At 41.6% G+C, this 16,397-nt stretch overlaps 1 protein-coding gene across 1 annotated transcript in view; it reads right to left on the reverse strand.

Moving 5' to 3' along the window:
* AMFR (autocrine motility factor receptor) overlaps positions 1-16,397 on the reverse strand; it is a 27,652-nt gene continuing 11,255 nt past the window's right edge. The window contains exons 5-14 of the mRNA XM_083453327.1: positions 16,350-16,390; positions 14,526-14,658; positions 13,446-13,579; positions 12,110-12,220; positions 9,065-9,255; positions 8,213-8,316; positions 7,548-7,682; positions 6,164-6,247; positions 3,444-3,628; positions 1-2,225 (exon numbers count right to left, since the gene is read on the reverse strand). Coding sequence (XP_083309453.1) covers positions 2,081-2,225; positions 3,444-3,628; positions 6,164-6,247; positions 7,548-7,682; positions 8,213-8,316; positions 9,065-9,255; positions 12,110-12,220; positions 13,446-13,579; positions 14,526-14,658; positions 16,350-16,390 — 1,263 coding nt within the window. The 3' untranslated portion in view covers positions 1-2,080. The remainder of the gene's footprint in view (positions 2,226-3,443; positions 3,629-6,163; positions 6,248-7,547; positions 7,683-8,212; positions 8,317-9,064; positions 9,256-12,109; positions 12,221-13,445; positions 13,580-14,525; positions 14,659-16,349; positions 16,391-16,397) is intronic.

The raw sequence follows: 16,397 nt of genomic DNA on the forward strand, positions 1-16,397 counted from the left end.
TTTCCAACACTGATCAAGAATTTTATTTCCTTTTTTAAAAACAATAAAAACAAAGAGCTGCGCTCTAAGCAAAACTGAATCACAAGAATCTTTTCTTTCTTCTTCCATAGTTTACTAACAGCATTGCAAGGTAAGGCTTCCCAAAGGGGGTTACTGAAATAAGTTATCTTCACTTAACACTTACACAATTCAGTTTTCTTATAGTCACCTTCAAATATTCTAAAAACAGGGGCTGTGAACGGACTGCCCTCCATCTGCCCTATAGCTCCCAGATTGAGCCAATTCATCTGTACTGCCCACTCCACCCTGGATCTGTCCCAAAGTAATGGGGGAGGGGGGCTAAGGGTTTTTTTAAACCTTATTTTTTAAAAAAACAGTCAAGTGGTGGCAGGATCTTAACAGCTGTTGAGCTGTTAAGGAGACTCTGATCCTGCATGGTGCTGCTCCTTCAAAAGCAGCTTCCCTGCATCGAATGGGAGCCACACACAAAGGAGCAGCATTGCACAAGATGGGATCCTCCTGCCTAAAAGTCATTACACGGGATTATCCAATCCTACGCAATGTATTTCAGGTGGCAGAATGGAGAAGAGGCAGTGGTGAGAATAAGGAATGGCCTGGCAGGAAAGACCCCCCACTATCTCCCACAAAGATGCAGGCCTCTCCTGTTTGCCATTTCTCAGACTTCTTCTCACTCGCGCTGCCCCTTCCTGCCTGCCTGATGCCCCGCCCCAGCAGCCCTGGATGGCTGTGGGTCATTCAACCCAACCTGTAGTGATCGGTGCTATTTCAACCTGACTTGAGTGAAGCCAGGATTCCTCCAAATAGGCTTGATTTGACTCGGGAATTCAGACCTTGGCCAAATCTGGTACACAGCCCTACTAAAATCCTGCTGTAAAAAGATAATTTGCAATATATTTTTTAAAATACTGGGCACCTTCTGAAGGATAGCGATACTCGCCAAACACTTAAAAATTACTTGGCTGCCATCATAAAACCCATTTACGGACCTAAGACCAGAGATCTCTAATACAGCTACCAGAGTTTTACAATACCAAAGAAAAAAGTTTGAGCACACCTAGCCTAAGATCTAGTAGCCCTCAATTCTCTCAATTCTGATTAAGCTAATGGGCATATGGAGTATTGCCAGATGCGAGATTACAAAAATAAAGATACTTTTGCGCGCTCCCTTGCCTCTCAAATAGCAGCCAACTTCCATTCCTGCATGGAGCCTTCTCTGCAGATGGCCTCTGACACCAAACTATGAGACCATCCCAGTTTGCCTGCTTACTGAAATGCTGAATCAAGATGCCAAATATAGCTGGGGGCTCACGCCCCTTTTTCCGGTGCTTCTCCCTTGGCCACATGTCTGTTACTAGCAATGAAATGCATTAAAAACCAAGCCAGCCTCCTGGTAGAAAAATAATCCAGGAATGTTCACACTGTCTGTCTGGGGGCCACTGTTCTAAAACTTAGCTCAACATTTTCCACTCTTTAAGAGGTCTCCTCCTGTTGGTGCACTCCACTTCCATGCTCCAACACTTAGAAATGCCAGTTTTGTCCAAAAGACTCTGCAAAAGCATCCGAAATGTGTTTCTTTTATTTTAAGCATGTCGTTCTCGAGACATGCAATGACTCGGCAGTGATGCTTGCTTACTTAGGAGAGTGCTTTTGTCATTTCTTGTTCAGTTTCCACTTTAAAGAGCTTAAATGGGACATGCCAGCAAGCTCAGTGCACACAAGCAGCAAATGGACCTGGTGCTTCTCAGCCACTGTCCCTCTGCAACTCACATTAAGCAGCACACCATGCCCAGGGCTTTAAAGACTGCATTTTTTGTTCGCAAAGGGGGTGGGGGAAAGGAAAATGTGTGTCACTCAAAAAAAGTACCCAAGAAAGGTTAATTTGTCAGCTGTCCAAACACTTATTAGATATCACATGCTTTATACAGTGAAGATGCAGCCAGATCAGTCATCCTCGGCACATTTGCTGAGTTCTGAAGAGACCCTCCTTGTGGGCAGGGAGAGTGTAGGATGGCATAAACATTGCTTGTGTGGAAAAAAGAACAGGAGGAGACAGGAAGTGTTAAGAGGGATCCTGCTTCTGAAGTCTTCGCTCTGCTGCAGCGGCCAACATCCTCCGGCGCAGGGTGATAGGGTCTGAAGTCGCTCCTTCGGCCTGCAAGTAGTCATCTGAGCTAGGATCATCAGAGGTTTTGTTGAGGTAACGCCTGGAGGGAGAAAAACTAGATGGCTGAAGGGAAAGTAACATAAAGTTCACTCTGAATATAGAGGTTGCCTGGTTTGCATTTAACCTTTCCAAGCAGGAGGGGAAAGGTCTTAACACACATTTCAAAAAAATGCACCAAGAAAAGCTGGATCTTGTGGCCTGTGTGGATTTTGCAAATTTTGAATATGTGCTTATTATGTTGACCACTTTATTCTGGTTTTGCTAGTTTGATTGATGTCAGAAGCTCTGAAGCTTCATCCTGAACAACTGGAAATGTTGAGCCACACCTCTGGCATTCAATACTTCAGGAGGTGATGCTAAGACATTTGAAAATGTTTCTTCTCAGCCATAAAAAGCTCTGTACATTTTATCGTTAATGAAAGCTGATATTCTGAGAGAATTGAATCTTGTGCTCAATATCATTTTCAGACCACTCATGGTGGCATAAGCACAGCCCTACATGAGCAGCTGATAGTGACCATGAGACCTAAAGAATTATTGAATGCTATCAGATAATGCTCTGCTCCTACACAAAGACAGATCTGTGTTGTTATTCTCAGATCCCCTTCTGTTCCCCAGTCCAGTTCCCACCTTCGGCCTCACCTGCCTGCTATGCCTGGGAGAGCCACCCAGCCAGCTCCTTCTGCCTTAGTGACTTGGATTCTGACAGCATTCAAAAGGCCATCCAGTCCAACTCCCAGTCATATGGCCAGCACTATTCAGCTACTCAGTGGCAGACTTTGGGGTCTCAAATTTCAGCAGACCCTTTCCAACATTAAAATTTGACACCGCCCCCACCTCTCGCACTCCGTTCTACAGTGTTGTTGTGCCACCCCCTGCAGCACAGCACCCAGTGCCGCCACACCGGTTGCACCACTCCAAAACTGCCTCTGAGCCACTAAGAGAGGGGGGGATTTATGGCCCTCCACATGCTGCTTGACTGCAACTCTCCTCATCTGTGGCCACTAGCCAAGGTAGTGGGAACTAATGGAAGCTGTTGGACTTCGGAGAGTCGGTGTCACAGGTTCACCATCCCTGCCCTTGGGCAACACAAAACAGGCTACTGCATCACGATCAAGGAGAAGTTGCATCAGTGAGGTAGCCAGCTAGATATGCAAAAGATCTCTGAATGACTTTCCCTTAAACACCTCCTCAAATCCTCCTCCTGGGCTATTCCACATTAAACATTTTGTAACTGTAACCCGCAAAACATACACACCTGCGAGCTTGTTGCAAAAGGTCTTCCTTCCGCTGTACTAACATCCTCTGTCTTTCGTCAGCTGACTTGGAAAACCGGCTCCCTCTCACTTCAAAGTCTTCTGTCTCAATGGATTCTGCTTCTGCCTCATTGAACTCTGCCACATCTTCCAACCATGAGTTGAGTTCCAGTGAGTCTCTCTCCGTCTTTCATACAAAAGGAAATTGGGGAAAGCACATTAATACAGATCTCCATAATCTAATACAACATTACCAGAAGAACTGGGGAGGTCCAAACTAAGCTCATCTTATTGAGGTGCTAGGATGTGCAAATACTGCCAAAGTAAATGGAAAGGCTGCCTCACCCAAAAATATATGCCACAGTGTTGTTGTTGTTTTGGGGGGAGGAAGTTGTCTTCACATTAGCCAGGGGCAAGGAAACTTTTTCAACCTAAGGGCCACTTTCCACAATGGGCAACCTTCAGGGGCCACATGCTAGTGGTGAGTGGAGGCCAGAGGCAAAAAGCAGGCAGGGCAATAGATGTGACTCTATTTATAGTAGCTTATGTTCCAGCCAAGAAAAGGCCAGTCAAACATACAGCTCCTTCCTCCATCCAGGTAAGCAGGAAGCACTGCCACAGTATAAAGAGACATTCCAGCCAGGCAAAAGTGCTAAAGGAAGGCATGGACGACAGCCAGAAACAGGTGTGTCAGACTTAGGAAGGGGTGTGGCACAGACAAAGTCCCAAGGGCCAGAGAGGCCTGGAGGGCCTGAGGTTTCATACCACTGAGATAGGTAATCCAAGACCGGATAGCTGGGGCCAAGGGGATACTTCTCATGCTCATGGCTCATTGTCACTCACTTCTACAATGGAGGCAGCTATTCAGTTGGCCAAAGACTAACTTCAGCAACACACAAAATATTTTCCTATTAACTAACTCCTGTTACACAAGAAGCAGCAAGAAAAAGAGAAGCATCATGTACATGTGGAAGGGTAAGCATGCATTTAACACAGATGAAACCAGGAAGGCCTACACCAGAGCTTTCCAAACTGTGTGTCACAACACATTAGTGTGCTGGCTGCAGTTTGCAGGTGTGTCACACAAACACTCTCCGCACTCCTCCCAGGACTAGAAAGGGGTTAGTTTAACCTCCAGCTTGCTAGTAAAATTACTGTGTTGCAAAATGATGCATGTCTAAAAAGTGTGTCAACAATGTGAAAAGTTCGGAAAGCTCTGGCCTGCACCCACACCCAAAGACTCCGGGTCAAAGCCAATTCTTTTCTGTGCTGGAACATGGGTTTTCCAAGGCCAGACACACGTGAACAAATTACCCACATCATCGCTACCTTGGCTGGCTCTGCTATCCAGACTTCTGCATGTCTGACAGGAGGCATTGAAAGGAGTTATCTGATGAACATGTGGAGATTGGGTTGGCGTGGCAGAACCAGGAGAGCAATCAAGATAGGGCTAGAAAGTGCAGTCCTGCTCTCCCTGTCCCCATTTGTGAATGTGTGGAAGGAAATAAGTGAAGGCACTATTCTTTAGCACATTTGGGGTAGAGATTCAGGTGACAGCCAGACAGAGACAGTTATCCTTTCACACATGTTATTTTGAATAATACTGTGAAGAATGCACACTGAAAACAAAAGCATAAACTACTAAAGAAGAAAAAGAACACTTCTCCCTCCACATAGACTTTTTCTAGAAACAACTGGACTAACAGGACATCTGATATTATGGTTACATTATGATGATGTGGAAGGTTTTCTGAAAAGGACTGTTAACATTGATCTGGAGTTACTTATGGCCACTACATATGTATATTGTCCTATGGGAAAAAGCAAGAGAAACCAGAAGGATTTAAGGGTCTCTGGCAAATAACACTTGGGTAAAAATCATTTCTGTTTGCATTGAACTACAAACACACACACATTTACTTACAAGTATCTGTAATGGACTGGAACAATATGTTCCAAAACAGTCTTGTCCTTATGTCTTCCCTATGTTAAAACTAATCTACATCTTACTATTTAAGACATTCCGGGGAGAGGGGGAAATCCCATTGTACAAGCAGAAGGTGTTGCACAAGTATCATGGCTTTGTTAGGTATAACTTCCTTCTGTGTCCTTTTAAACTTTTGTACTAAATTATTAATATTTTTTTCAAAAATAAATGAGGGAAAGGCAAAAGCTGGAGCAGCTCAAATCCTCCTTATAGCCAGTAGACCACCACTTGAGGAACAAAGACCTCCATGTATCCCCTTTAATAGCCAGTAGCTTAACTCAGGAATAGACAATGCAGCACCCTCCAGATATTGCTGGACTACAATTTCCATCATTCATTAGCATTGACCATGCTGGATGGGGAGCAGGTGAATTGCAGTTCAACTACATCTGAAGGCACCACATTGGCTATCCCTGACTTAACTGCTCGAGGCCTTTGAATTACAAAAAACACTATTCCCTTTTCTCCAGATCCCTTCCCCATCAAAACACAAGAGAAATGCAAGTAAGACTCCATCGTCAGACCCAGGACAATTATGCTTACAAATGGCAACCTACTTGAACCTTTAAGACAGATGTTCTTTGCAATGAAGACTCCAAATCCACTAGTGGCAAAGCTACAGAAGGATATCTACCAGGAGTTCTTGTGAGGATTTCGTGCCAAGGTTTGTGGACATTACACTATCAAATTTCCCTGTGTTATGATGCACCTTATTTTCCCCTTTGCCAAGTTTACCTGAGTAACCTCTTCTGTGTCCTCCTGATCAGTGTTGTGTCTTTCCAGGGGACTGTTCAATGCAGGTCTGATGCTATCTGAACGCTGTAAGCATAAATAAAACTGACAAAACTGATATGAATTGAAAAGAAAAACCCCCGCAAACAATCTTTCTAAAGAATTTATGCTGCAGGGCAAGTTGGTGGACCCATGTTCAAAACCTAGCTGTCGCAGGGTTTACTGTGCAAGCCTCTTTCAGCCATATGCTGCAATTAAAAATGCAGCATAAAACTCAAATAGGGTGAAATAAATATGATTTAATACACACATTTATGAAACACTAATGGGACAATGTAACCTCAACATTTGTAAGATTTGTGGTCTTGTCCATGAATTCTGTAATGCTCTATATGTATGTTGTGTTTATCTACTTTGAAAAAATAAATTACAAATATCAAATGAATTAATAATTTAACTACTTATTTTTATCATTGTGTAAACTGCTTTTCCTGCTTTTAATTGTATGATTATGTTATTGTAGCCAACCCTGGGACTTTATGGTGAACTGCAGGTAATAAATGCCATAATAAAAATAAAATAAAGACACAAAAGCCTACTAGTAAGAACTACACTTCATTAAAAATCCTATCAATAAAACGAAAATAGACCAATCCATAAAATCATCTTATTTTCAACAGACTATCCTGCAGCAATCTAGCAACTAGGCTTCACCTGTCTATCTTTGACAGCACATCAATGTCTGATTCCTTAAAAACTGTGATCTAATGCATGAAATGGGAACAAGCTACTTATTGCAAGGATTTTGACTTGCATATGGGCTTGAGAAGAACTTTGGTCATTTAAGATTGATGAGTTCATGAAATGACAACAAGATCACAACTCGAGTACAGAACATACAGAGGTGCATTTTTATCCATTCATCCTCAGGGACAAAATAATTACCAACATGCAAACCCCAAATGTAACCAATATGCAGAGGCTGCCATATAAACAATTTCACGGTAGACAAAATAATAATGAGGAAGTTTGGGCTTTTTTTATCCATTCCTTGTTGCTACTGACAGAAGTTTGAAAACTAGACAAAGTAAACTTAAAAACAAAACCAAGACTTTTCTGGTGGCACCTTATAAAGTTGTGACATAAGCTTGTTAGTCTTTGAAGTACCACAAGAATTTCTGGGGGCCTTTTTGGCTACGATAGACCTCTTTGTTCATATTTTACAATGCAGCAAAAGCTATATAAAATCATTTTTTCAATAAACACACACATTAAAAAAACCTTAAGCATCAGGATAACCATTTCACAATGTTAATGTTGCAAAATAAACACAGCAGGTCTGCTGCTGGTGGAAATATGCCGACTGCCTCAGTAACGTTTGACCAACCTGTGTTGGGAAAGGCACTTGAATACGCCCCTCTAAAATGTTGTCCGTTGTTATTTCTACAGAACGCGTCATCTGCAGATCCTGCAGAATGAGGTGGTAAGGAACCTGAGGAAACATCTCCTGAATCTGATGTGCCTAAAAAAGAAAATGTATCCACTGTTACCAACAGGGGACCCAACTGTGGCACACTAAATACCTTATAAACCTTTAAAGTAAGCCAAAGCCTTTAAAATCTCAAAAGGTCAGGCTTTTGCTACTAGAGCACAAAAGAATCCAGAATGGTGGTTTCATTCCATTCATGTTCACTGATCATCTAATCACAGTTTATTAAGATAGACAGTGTATGTTTGAAACAGTGTGTGCTTCTTTTTTCAAATCTCTCTTCAAAACTCACTTCTTCCACAATGTCTTTGACCAAACACTTAGTTGTCCATTCTCAGTGAAAATGGGTCTGAAGTACATGTAACTGCACTTGCTCATTTTCGTCCCTAGTTACCTTTTTCTCTTCCTTTCCTTGACTTCACCACCACACTGATGAAGTTTTGTTTTTATGTTCCTTGGAACTGGGACTTTTTTTTGCACTTACTCTCTAAAGCAGCACATACACTGGTGGTGACATATAAATGAATAAACAGAGCAGTGTGCAAAATAGTAATAGGAATTACCATGGCATTGAGCTGAGAGTTGCTTGCTTGCGCAATACCAAGAATACTGGTGGTATGCATCACCTCCACTGAGAAGCTGGGCAGCCAGCTAGCGATGCGAGAACCTGGAAAAGAGAAAGCAACAGTTGAGGTGTGTGAAATGTGCTTTTGAGTAATTACCCCAATCGTCTACGGTTCTGTCTATATTTTTAATGATTCCTCAGTTCTTAATTATTATTACTACAAGGTTCAATAGATGTCATGAGCATTATCAATTCTCTCCTCCCCTTTATTTTCCTTTCTTGAAAAGCCACTGTTATATATGATTAAACATAATCTGCACATAGTATAAAAATCAAACTTGAAAGTACTACAGGGATAGAGTGAGTGTTCTTGGCAACATTTCAGGTGCCCAGCACACAGAGCTGGCTTGTGCTTCAAACTTGTTCATTAAATCTCTCTATCTCTCTCACACACAGAGACAGTTTCTTACTCTTACTCCTCCTCATCACAGTAAGGCGGATTTCAAGAAGCCTGCTATGGCTTTTTTTTTTAAGGTGAAGTATGAGAGTATTTCCAGCAGGGGCGACAGTGTACAGGGAAGGATTAACTCTTCCCCGCATATGTGACTCATCCTTCCCATCCATGGAAGAGAAAACAATTATCCTGAAAGAAACCCAAAAGCCTGTTCCTGCTGCACACAGGGACTATTTCATCTAGGTTTCATCTACTCATGGGGGAAGGTACGGCTTCTCAAGAAAAGAAAAAAGAAAAGAAAAAAAGAAAAGAAAAGAAAAAAAGAAAAGAAAAAAGAATCCTACATTTACAAAGATGTTCTGGCCAAGTCAACTAGTAAAAGACAAATAAACCAACCATCAAAGTGGAAGAAGTGATTGTGCTGGTTCAGGTGAGGTCTGCCTTCAGCTACTGCCACAGGAGCCAAATTTTCATCCAGGTTCTCCCTTTGGTGATCTTCCCTGGCACGGTGATTGTCAGTGATATTCAGGGACATTCTACAGGTAGGGCAGGAAGTGTCTTGTTCAAGCCAGGAACGCAGGCATGAGCTACCAATAAATGAGAGGTTTAAGTAAATTTCTTGGGAAGAAGTTACAAAATGTTCATCTGCTCTCAGAAGAAGAAAAAGAATATGCAGTAATTTAGAAGAGAGTCATAGAATTGTAGAATTGGCAGGGACCCCCCAAGAGTCATCTAGTCCAAGTCCCTGCAATGCAGGAATCACAGCTAAAGCATCCCTGACAGATGGCCCCCTGACCTCTGCTCAAAAACCTCCAGTGAGAGGAGGGTCCATTACAAACCCAGAGGGAGTCTGTTCCATTGCTGAATGGCTTTTACCCTTAGAAAGTTCTTCCTGATGTTGAAACAGAATCTCCTTTCTTGTAACTTGAAACCACTGGGTTCAGGTCCTGCCCTCTGGAGCAGGAGAAAATAAGCTTGATCCCTCTTCCATGTGTCAGCCCTTTAGGTATTTGAAGGTGGCCATAATATCGCCTTTCAGTCTCCTCCAGGCTAAACGTAATTATAATTATTATGGTACCCCTGGAAAACCAACAAACTTAAGGTGGTGCAACCTTTTGGGGTAGTCGTTTTTGAGACTTACTGCTGCACTAGTTGTTTCCCATTAATAACATTCTGAAATTTGACTTGCCACCTACAATGCAAATAATTGTTTAATAGGTTATTCTAGACTCCTATGCACTGTGCATTGCAGTCAAGACATGCTACCCACCACATTCTCTCAAAATAGGAGTGACCAAGCCCAAAATGTGTGGGCTCCGATGGATAAGGAAAAGGGTTAACTAGCATTTTTCTCATATTATAACCAGCATGCTACCCCACTCTCAAGGCATATTGTGACTTAATGCAACCAAAATCACTCGTTTCATTATACTAGAACCCAATAATTTGAAGCATAAGCTGGCTTCATAGAAAAGCAATGCTACCCTTTCAGGTATGTGGAAAAGCAGCTCTGAAGGGGTGTGGCCCAAGTTTCTCAGAGGAGTAAATGTGTCTGCTGGTAGTGGCTAATTATCTTATTAGAGGCTCCTTGAAACGTTGACAAATACTTTTGACACAGCTTGTAATGAATGACAACAAACTGGTCCCTGGTTTCTATTCTCCTCCAATTTGTTACTGATGACATAAGTAGAAACAACTGCCAAAAGATGCCAACCCAAATGACACACCTATCAAGGAATACTTCCTATATTGCATAAGACATGTCTGGTATTTTTCTGGGATATGAAAAGGGTTCCTATCGTGTGTTAATCACTGACACAAAAGCATGGATTGTAATCCAAAATGGGACAGAGTTGGCATTTTTCAATGTCATCCCATTTCAGATGATGATGGTGCAAAAGCGGTTAAGAAAGAGGCAGATTCTGTTGTTGCTGATGATAATGCTGATGCCAACATAGATTCTGATGATGACACAGATTATCAAAGTCCAAAAGCCTCAGATGAGTCTGACACTGATTCAGACACAGCACCTTCATTTACTTTAGGTCATCATTCTCCCAAGGAGGAGGAGACACCAGACCCAGAGGACCAGAGAGTCTTGCACAGATCTAAAAGAACTACAAAGGCCATATCACCTAAACATTCTCCAAAGAGTTTGCTAAAGCTGCTGTTACTAGCAACTCTGGTGCAGTTTTTGAACCAGCCAACTACAAAGAGGTGGAAGGTCTCTGGGAGTGCTTTTCCAGCTCACCTGGCCCAGTCGGGGCTGAAGAGGTTGAGCCCAGTCATTGGCACTGGCTCAAAGGCGAAGCTGACAATGTCCTGTTGGATACGACTCAATGTTTACCCAGTCCAGCAACCTGCCTCCAAGAGTAGCCAGACAAAGGCTTCCACAAAGCCCACCAGCAAGGTATGATGGCAAGAGCCTGCCATTAAGTTTGCCCCTCCAGCAAGAGGCATTCAGCAGAACCTGGCCAAGAACCCCTATCGTTCATGAATGTGGCTAATAAATCAGTTTTTAAAAATCTAATACTGCAGTCCTAACTACACTTACCTGGAGGTAAGACCCATCTAATGCAATAGGAATTACTCCTGAGCAGACAAGGTTAGGATTGCACTGTAAACCTGAAGGGTGTGTGTATGTCCTTGGTAAACAGCGTTATTCCTGTATCCAAATGTACTGGGGGATGGGTGGGAATACATTGCATGAAATGGTACACAAGTCTGATAACCAACAGAATGTTAAGCCCTTTTGAGATCCCAATATTTCATGAATACCAAATCAAGCAACATGCTCGCTCCTTACATGCAGACATAGAATGATCTGATATGAGGTCAGGTAAGGTTTTAATCATTAATTTGCTGGCTTTGTTATTAAGTGTGGCTGAGCAGCTACATTGGTTGACTGCTGTAAGCCACCTTGTGAGGGTTACAAGGTAGGATGGACTATGCGCAGCCTTCCAGAGTTGTTAAAACTGTATCTCCAACCTGAAGTTATTGACAATGTTGAAAATCTGGGCTGCAAGTATTTAGGTGCTGGAGATGTGCCACGTTGGAGACCACTTGTACTATGTAAGATGTAGAGGGGGAAATGTGCATTTTTTAAAGTACTGAGAATATTGCACTATCAATGTTGGCTTCTGTACATTAAACAATTTTTTGCAGTCCTGGATAAGTATATAAAAACTCTGTCCCGTGAATTCTGTTAGAAGACTACATTTCTATGTCACAGTCTACACTGGGTACAGCCAGAACAGGACAGGCAACTCCTCCATGACCTTTAACAAGGAAAACCAGTATATATAGTGTTGAATTGGTTTTCTTAAAAAGAAAAGAAAAGATGAAAATGACAAAATGAGTGTCTAGTGAGATTCAACCATTAACTACAGACAATTAGAGCACACTACTTGTTCTACCCTGGTTTGCTCCCCAGGTGCGTACTTATGGAAAAGATGCCCACAAGGGAGTTTACGTGCAGCTTGCATGGAATCCCAGCAGATGGCACAGTCGTCATTGTTGGTTGCCAGCTCTTCAGGTGTTGCCACCGCAAACCTAGAAGAGAAGTGAAGATTATGGTTATGATTGATAATAATAATAATAGTATTTCTAAACCACTTTATAAAGAAAAAAAACCTCACAGCGGTTTACTAGACATTAAAATCTCAGATAAAACATTACTGAAGAAAGTCAAATACTGTATAAAGTATACATTCAAAGCAATGTAATTAACTGGAAACTAATGTATTATCATAAAGATTTCAAAATAAAAGGAGGGCAACTACAGAATGCACATTTAACACAGCAAAGTTAACAAAAATAATTATCTTTAATGTTTCATAAGTAGAAATTACTAAAGGAAGTTAAACATAAAATGTGCATTTAAAACAGCATAATTAATAAGAGAATAAGATATTATCATAAGCATAGAACATTGCTTCTGCTGACAATCCTGCCAATGATGATTCATGACAGGTGACGGTTTGATGATCTGGGTCTGGCACAAAGAGGCAGCCAAGATGGTCACACCACCATCAGCATATGGCTCTTTACGGTATCTAGCTAGACCAAAATGCCATCTGAGCAAAGATATCCAGCTGCGACTCAAAGAGGATGCCTTTTCAGTGCCTATTTATGGCGGAACTGGGAGAATCAAAATACTGGTACCTGCTCAGCTAGTTCACCAAGGGCCTCTTCAGAAATAACACCAGGCCATAGGTGGTCATTACAACAGACCCTGAGGAGCTTCAGGCTCCCACTCTGCTACCACCCAATTGATTTGAAAACAATTAAGACTCGTGAATTAATCATCCAAGGTTAAGTTCATCTGGTGACAGCCTTGAAAGAAACACTGATAAGGAAAAATAATAACTACACAACTTTCTGAAGACATCTGAAGGCAGCCCTGTAGTGGGAAGGTTTTTAATGTTTGACATTCTGCTGTGCTTTTATTATGCTGGAAGCTGCCCAGAGTGGCTGGGGCAACCCAGTCAGTTGGGCGTGGTATAAGTAATAAATTACTAGAACATCACTGGAACTGTGAAGATCAGCAAGTTTACTCCTCGCAAACCAGTTTTGTAACAGTCAGATGGCAAGGAAATTAAGGGTTGTCTCCAACTAAGTTTTACTCGGAACAGACCTACTGAAATTAATGGGCCTAAGTTAGTCATGTTTCAATGCATCTACTCTGAGCATGACTAACACTGGGTACAACCCTAAAAGAGTAGACTGTGAGACTGGACTCTCTCCTAGTCTTGCACAGTTAAAGGAACTTGCTCACCTCGCTTCCATATTTCCAACCACGCGGAGATAGTTCTTGTGGCGGCGAAGTCTGCGCTGAACCTCATGGAACAGGTAACGCAGCTGCATAAAGATCACCAGGCTGGCCATCGACAACCAGATATTGCCAAACAGCTTCCAAACAAATGTTTAAAAGAGCATTAAGTAATCCAGCAGCACATAAGTGAAGGTGTGGGTGGACAGGGAGAGAAAGAAGAGAATGGCATGAATGACATGCAAACACACCAGGCAATAAAAAGACAATGCCAGAAATTAGCCTACTGTGCATATAGCTCTCTCTTTGAAGTCCCAATGCACCCACATCCTAAAAGCTGCCACAGCACTCTTTCGGGGTTTACTAGAAACAAGCTGCTCATGGAGTTCTCATTCAGAGTGTTGCTTAGTTTGGGCTTCCAAACAGCAACAAACTTCTCCCCCCCCCCCCCGGGTATTAAGGAAAGAGGAAGACCTAACTAGAATGACAACAGCGTAGAAACACGGAATTGTAGGGCTGAAAGTGACACAAGGGGTCATTCTGAGAGAAGGTAAAAATGGGTCCCATGTTTCAGGCTGGTTTTAAAAGTAGGCCCAAAGAATGATTATGGCCACTGCAGGCCCCCGCAATTTACAGAGAAAGTATTTTTGAGCCAGTTATTGATTGTAAAAATTGAACCCTATTTCCATCTCTGGGCTATAACAAGGTGGGCTGCCACTAAATGTTTTATCATATCAATTGTATGTCACTTGGGGAAAACGTTTAATTTTGAAAAGCAGCAGTATTATCCATAAATAGAGCTACGCTTGCTGTTTTAACCACAGCAGGTCCCACAATCAGAGAGTCCAGAAGAGAAAGTGGCTCTTCTCTTCTACAGCAGGAAATACTGCAGCAAAAATAGCAATCAAAGCTGAAGTTCTCTTCCACACAGTTCTCGCCCCACATGCTCACAACCCTTCTTTAGTATGGCTGAAGGATGCAGGACGTAGCAAGCCATAAATAGTAACAATAAAGGTTACTATTAATAATAATTCTATATTATTCCCATTCTATATAGGCCATGATTTATCAGTTAACAATGCATACCAGCATGTGAATGTGATGCATCAGATCCAGCGACAAAAGCATTAGCTCCATGATGAAGTCTGTGTAATAAACGTACGTTCCCTTGCTTTCCCAGGTACCTTCATGGTTGAGATCCCAGAGATGAATGACATACCTAAGTGAGGGAAGGAGTGAACGCTGTATTATTTGAAAAGCATTTTGCCAGCTTTAGAAATATCAACATTAAAGAAAGACTCATTCTTAACACAAACTAGTACATACCTGCTCACCTAAAGCACATCTGTAAAGAAGCACATCTATTCTCCCCTCTCCCCTTACTTGGCCAGGCTAGGAATGACAAAGGCAGGTGGAGTCAAGGCTCAGAGACCCGAGTGTCCTTATTTGAGGTTAATAATGCAATATCAGTATATTACACCAATCCTGGTCTGGAAGGTGACAACAGGAGAACAGGCCTTTTCTGCAGTCACTCCCCACTTGTGGAATGCTCTCCCCAGGAGGCTCGCCAGGTATCTTCATTACATATCATTAGGCACCAGGAGAAGACGTTTCTCTATAACTAGGCCTTTGGTTGATTAAACAATCTATGGCCTTTTAGATGTGCTTGTGGAAGTAGGGTTATTGGTTTGTTTTTGTTTTTATTATGTATCTGTGTTTGGTATTTTTATGTTGTGATCTTTGGATGATGGGCAATATACAAATTTAATAAAATAATTGTGGCTAACAATCTAAGTAAATATTTACAGCTCACACAAGAAATACAAGAATCCACTGTATCATGTGTGTAATGCCAGCCCACCATTCCTGATACAGTCTTTTACATATATATTTTTTTAACTCTTGTGTTTCACAGAGATTCATATTAAGATGGAAGAGATTATGAGTGAATAGATAACATGTCTATATTAAACATTTTGATTCAGATTTGATTTTAAACCCTGGAACTTATTGACAGTTTTTAAATATGAATCTAAATTTTAACACTTTCATTTGAATCAAAAATATCCATTTGGAAAAAAATTAGCCTCCAAAACACATACTGCACCAGAGATATGATCAAAGGAACCTATATAAATTCCATAAACCACTCTGATTTAACTGCATATTTTTTCTACAGAAGTTTGAAGTCCTTAAAGTTACAAAGAAGAAAACAAAAAATATTGAGGCAAACAATCTAAGATGTTAAAGGAGGCGGGGAAGGACTCAAGTGCATTATATTTTTCAATTTTAATGTTGATAAAATCAGACATCTTCTTAAGACTGACTCATTTAACTCATTTGCTGAATAAGTAAGAATATAAGAACAGGTGCACCAGCCAGACTGAAATGGTCACTATACCATTAGAAGAAGAGAGTACTAATTTGAAAATCAGATGTGGTCTTCTATCTCATGATAGTCACTCTGTTGTAGCCCTTGGTGTTGATCAATCTGTACATCCTAGTCCTACTGCATGCCTTTTTAAGTACCATAATTTAACCCAAAGTTTCAAAATAACACCATTATATTTTCATATACTAATGTTTTATTCTATGCCTTTTACATAAAACAAAGCATACCATCCTGCAATTCAGCTGTAACCCAGATATTGGCCTCCAACTCCCATCAGCCCCAGTCAGTAGGGTCAAGGGTCAGGAATGCTGGGAGTTGTAGTCCAGCTACTTCTGGAGGGCCAAAGGTTGCCCAATCCCCTTCAATAATTTATTGAAAATAATTGCATGGGTAAATAAAAAACAGAAAAGGAAGAACAATTTGGCAACTGAAGCATGCTCCTCACAACACACATGCTTTGTATGTGAAATCAAACACATGCCCTTTGTTCCCTACCTAAACCCCAATCTCTTACTTACCGTAAAATCACATGCACAGTTCTCACAGTAACAAGCAGGGACTGTAGG

Source organism: Podarcis tiliguerta, assembly GCF_965153285.1.
Source record: "Podarcis tiliguerta genome assembly, chromosome: 8".
Classification (NCBI taxonomy): Eukaryota; Metazoa; Chordata; class Lepidosauria; order Squamata; family Lacertidae; genus Podarcis; species Podarcis tiliguerta.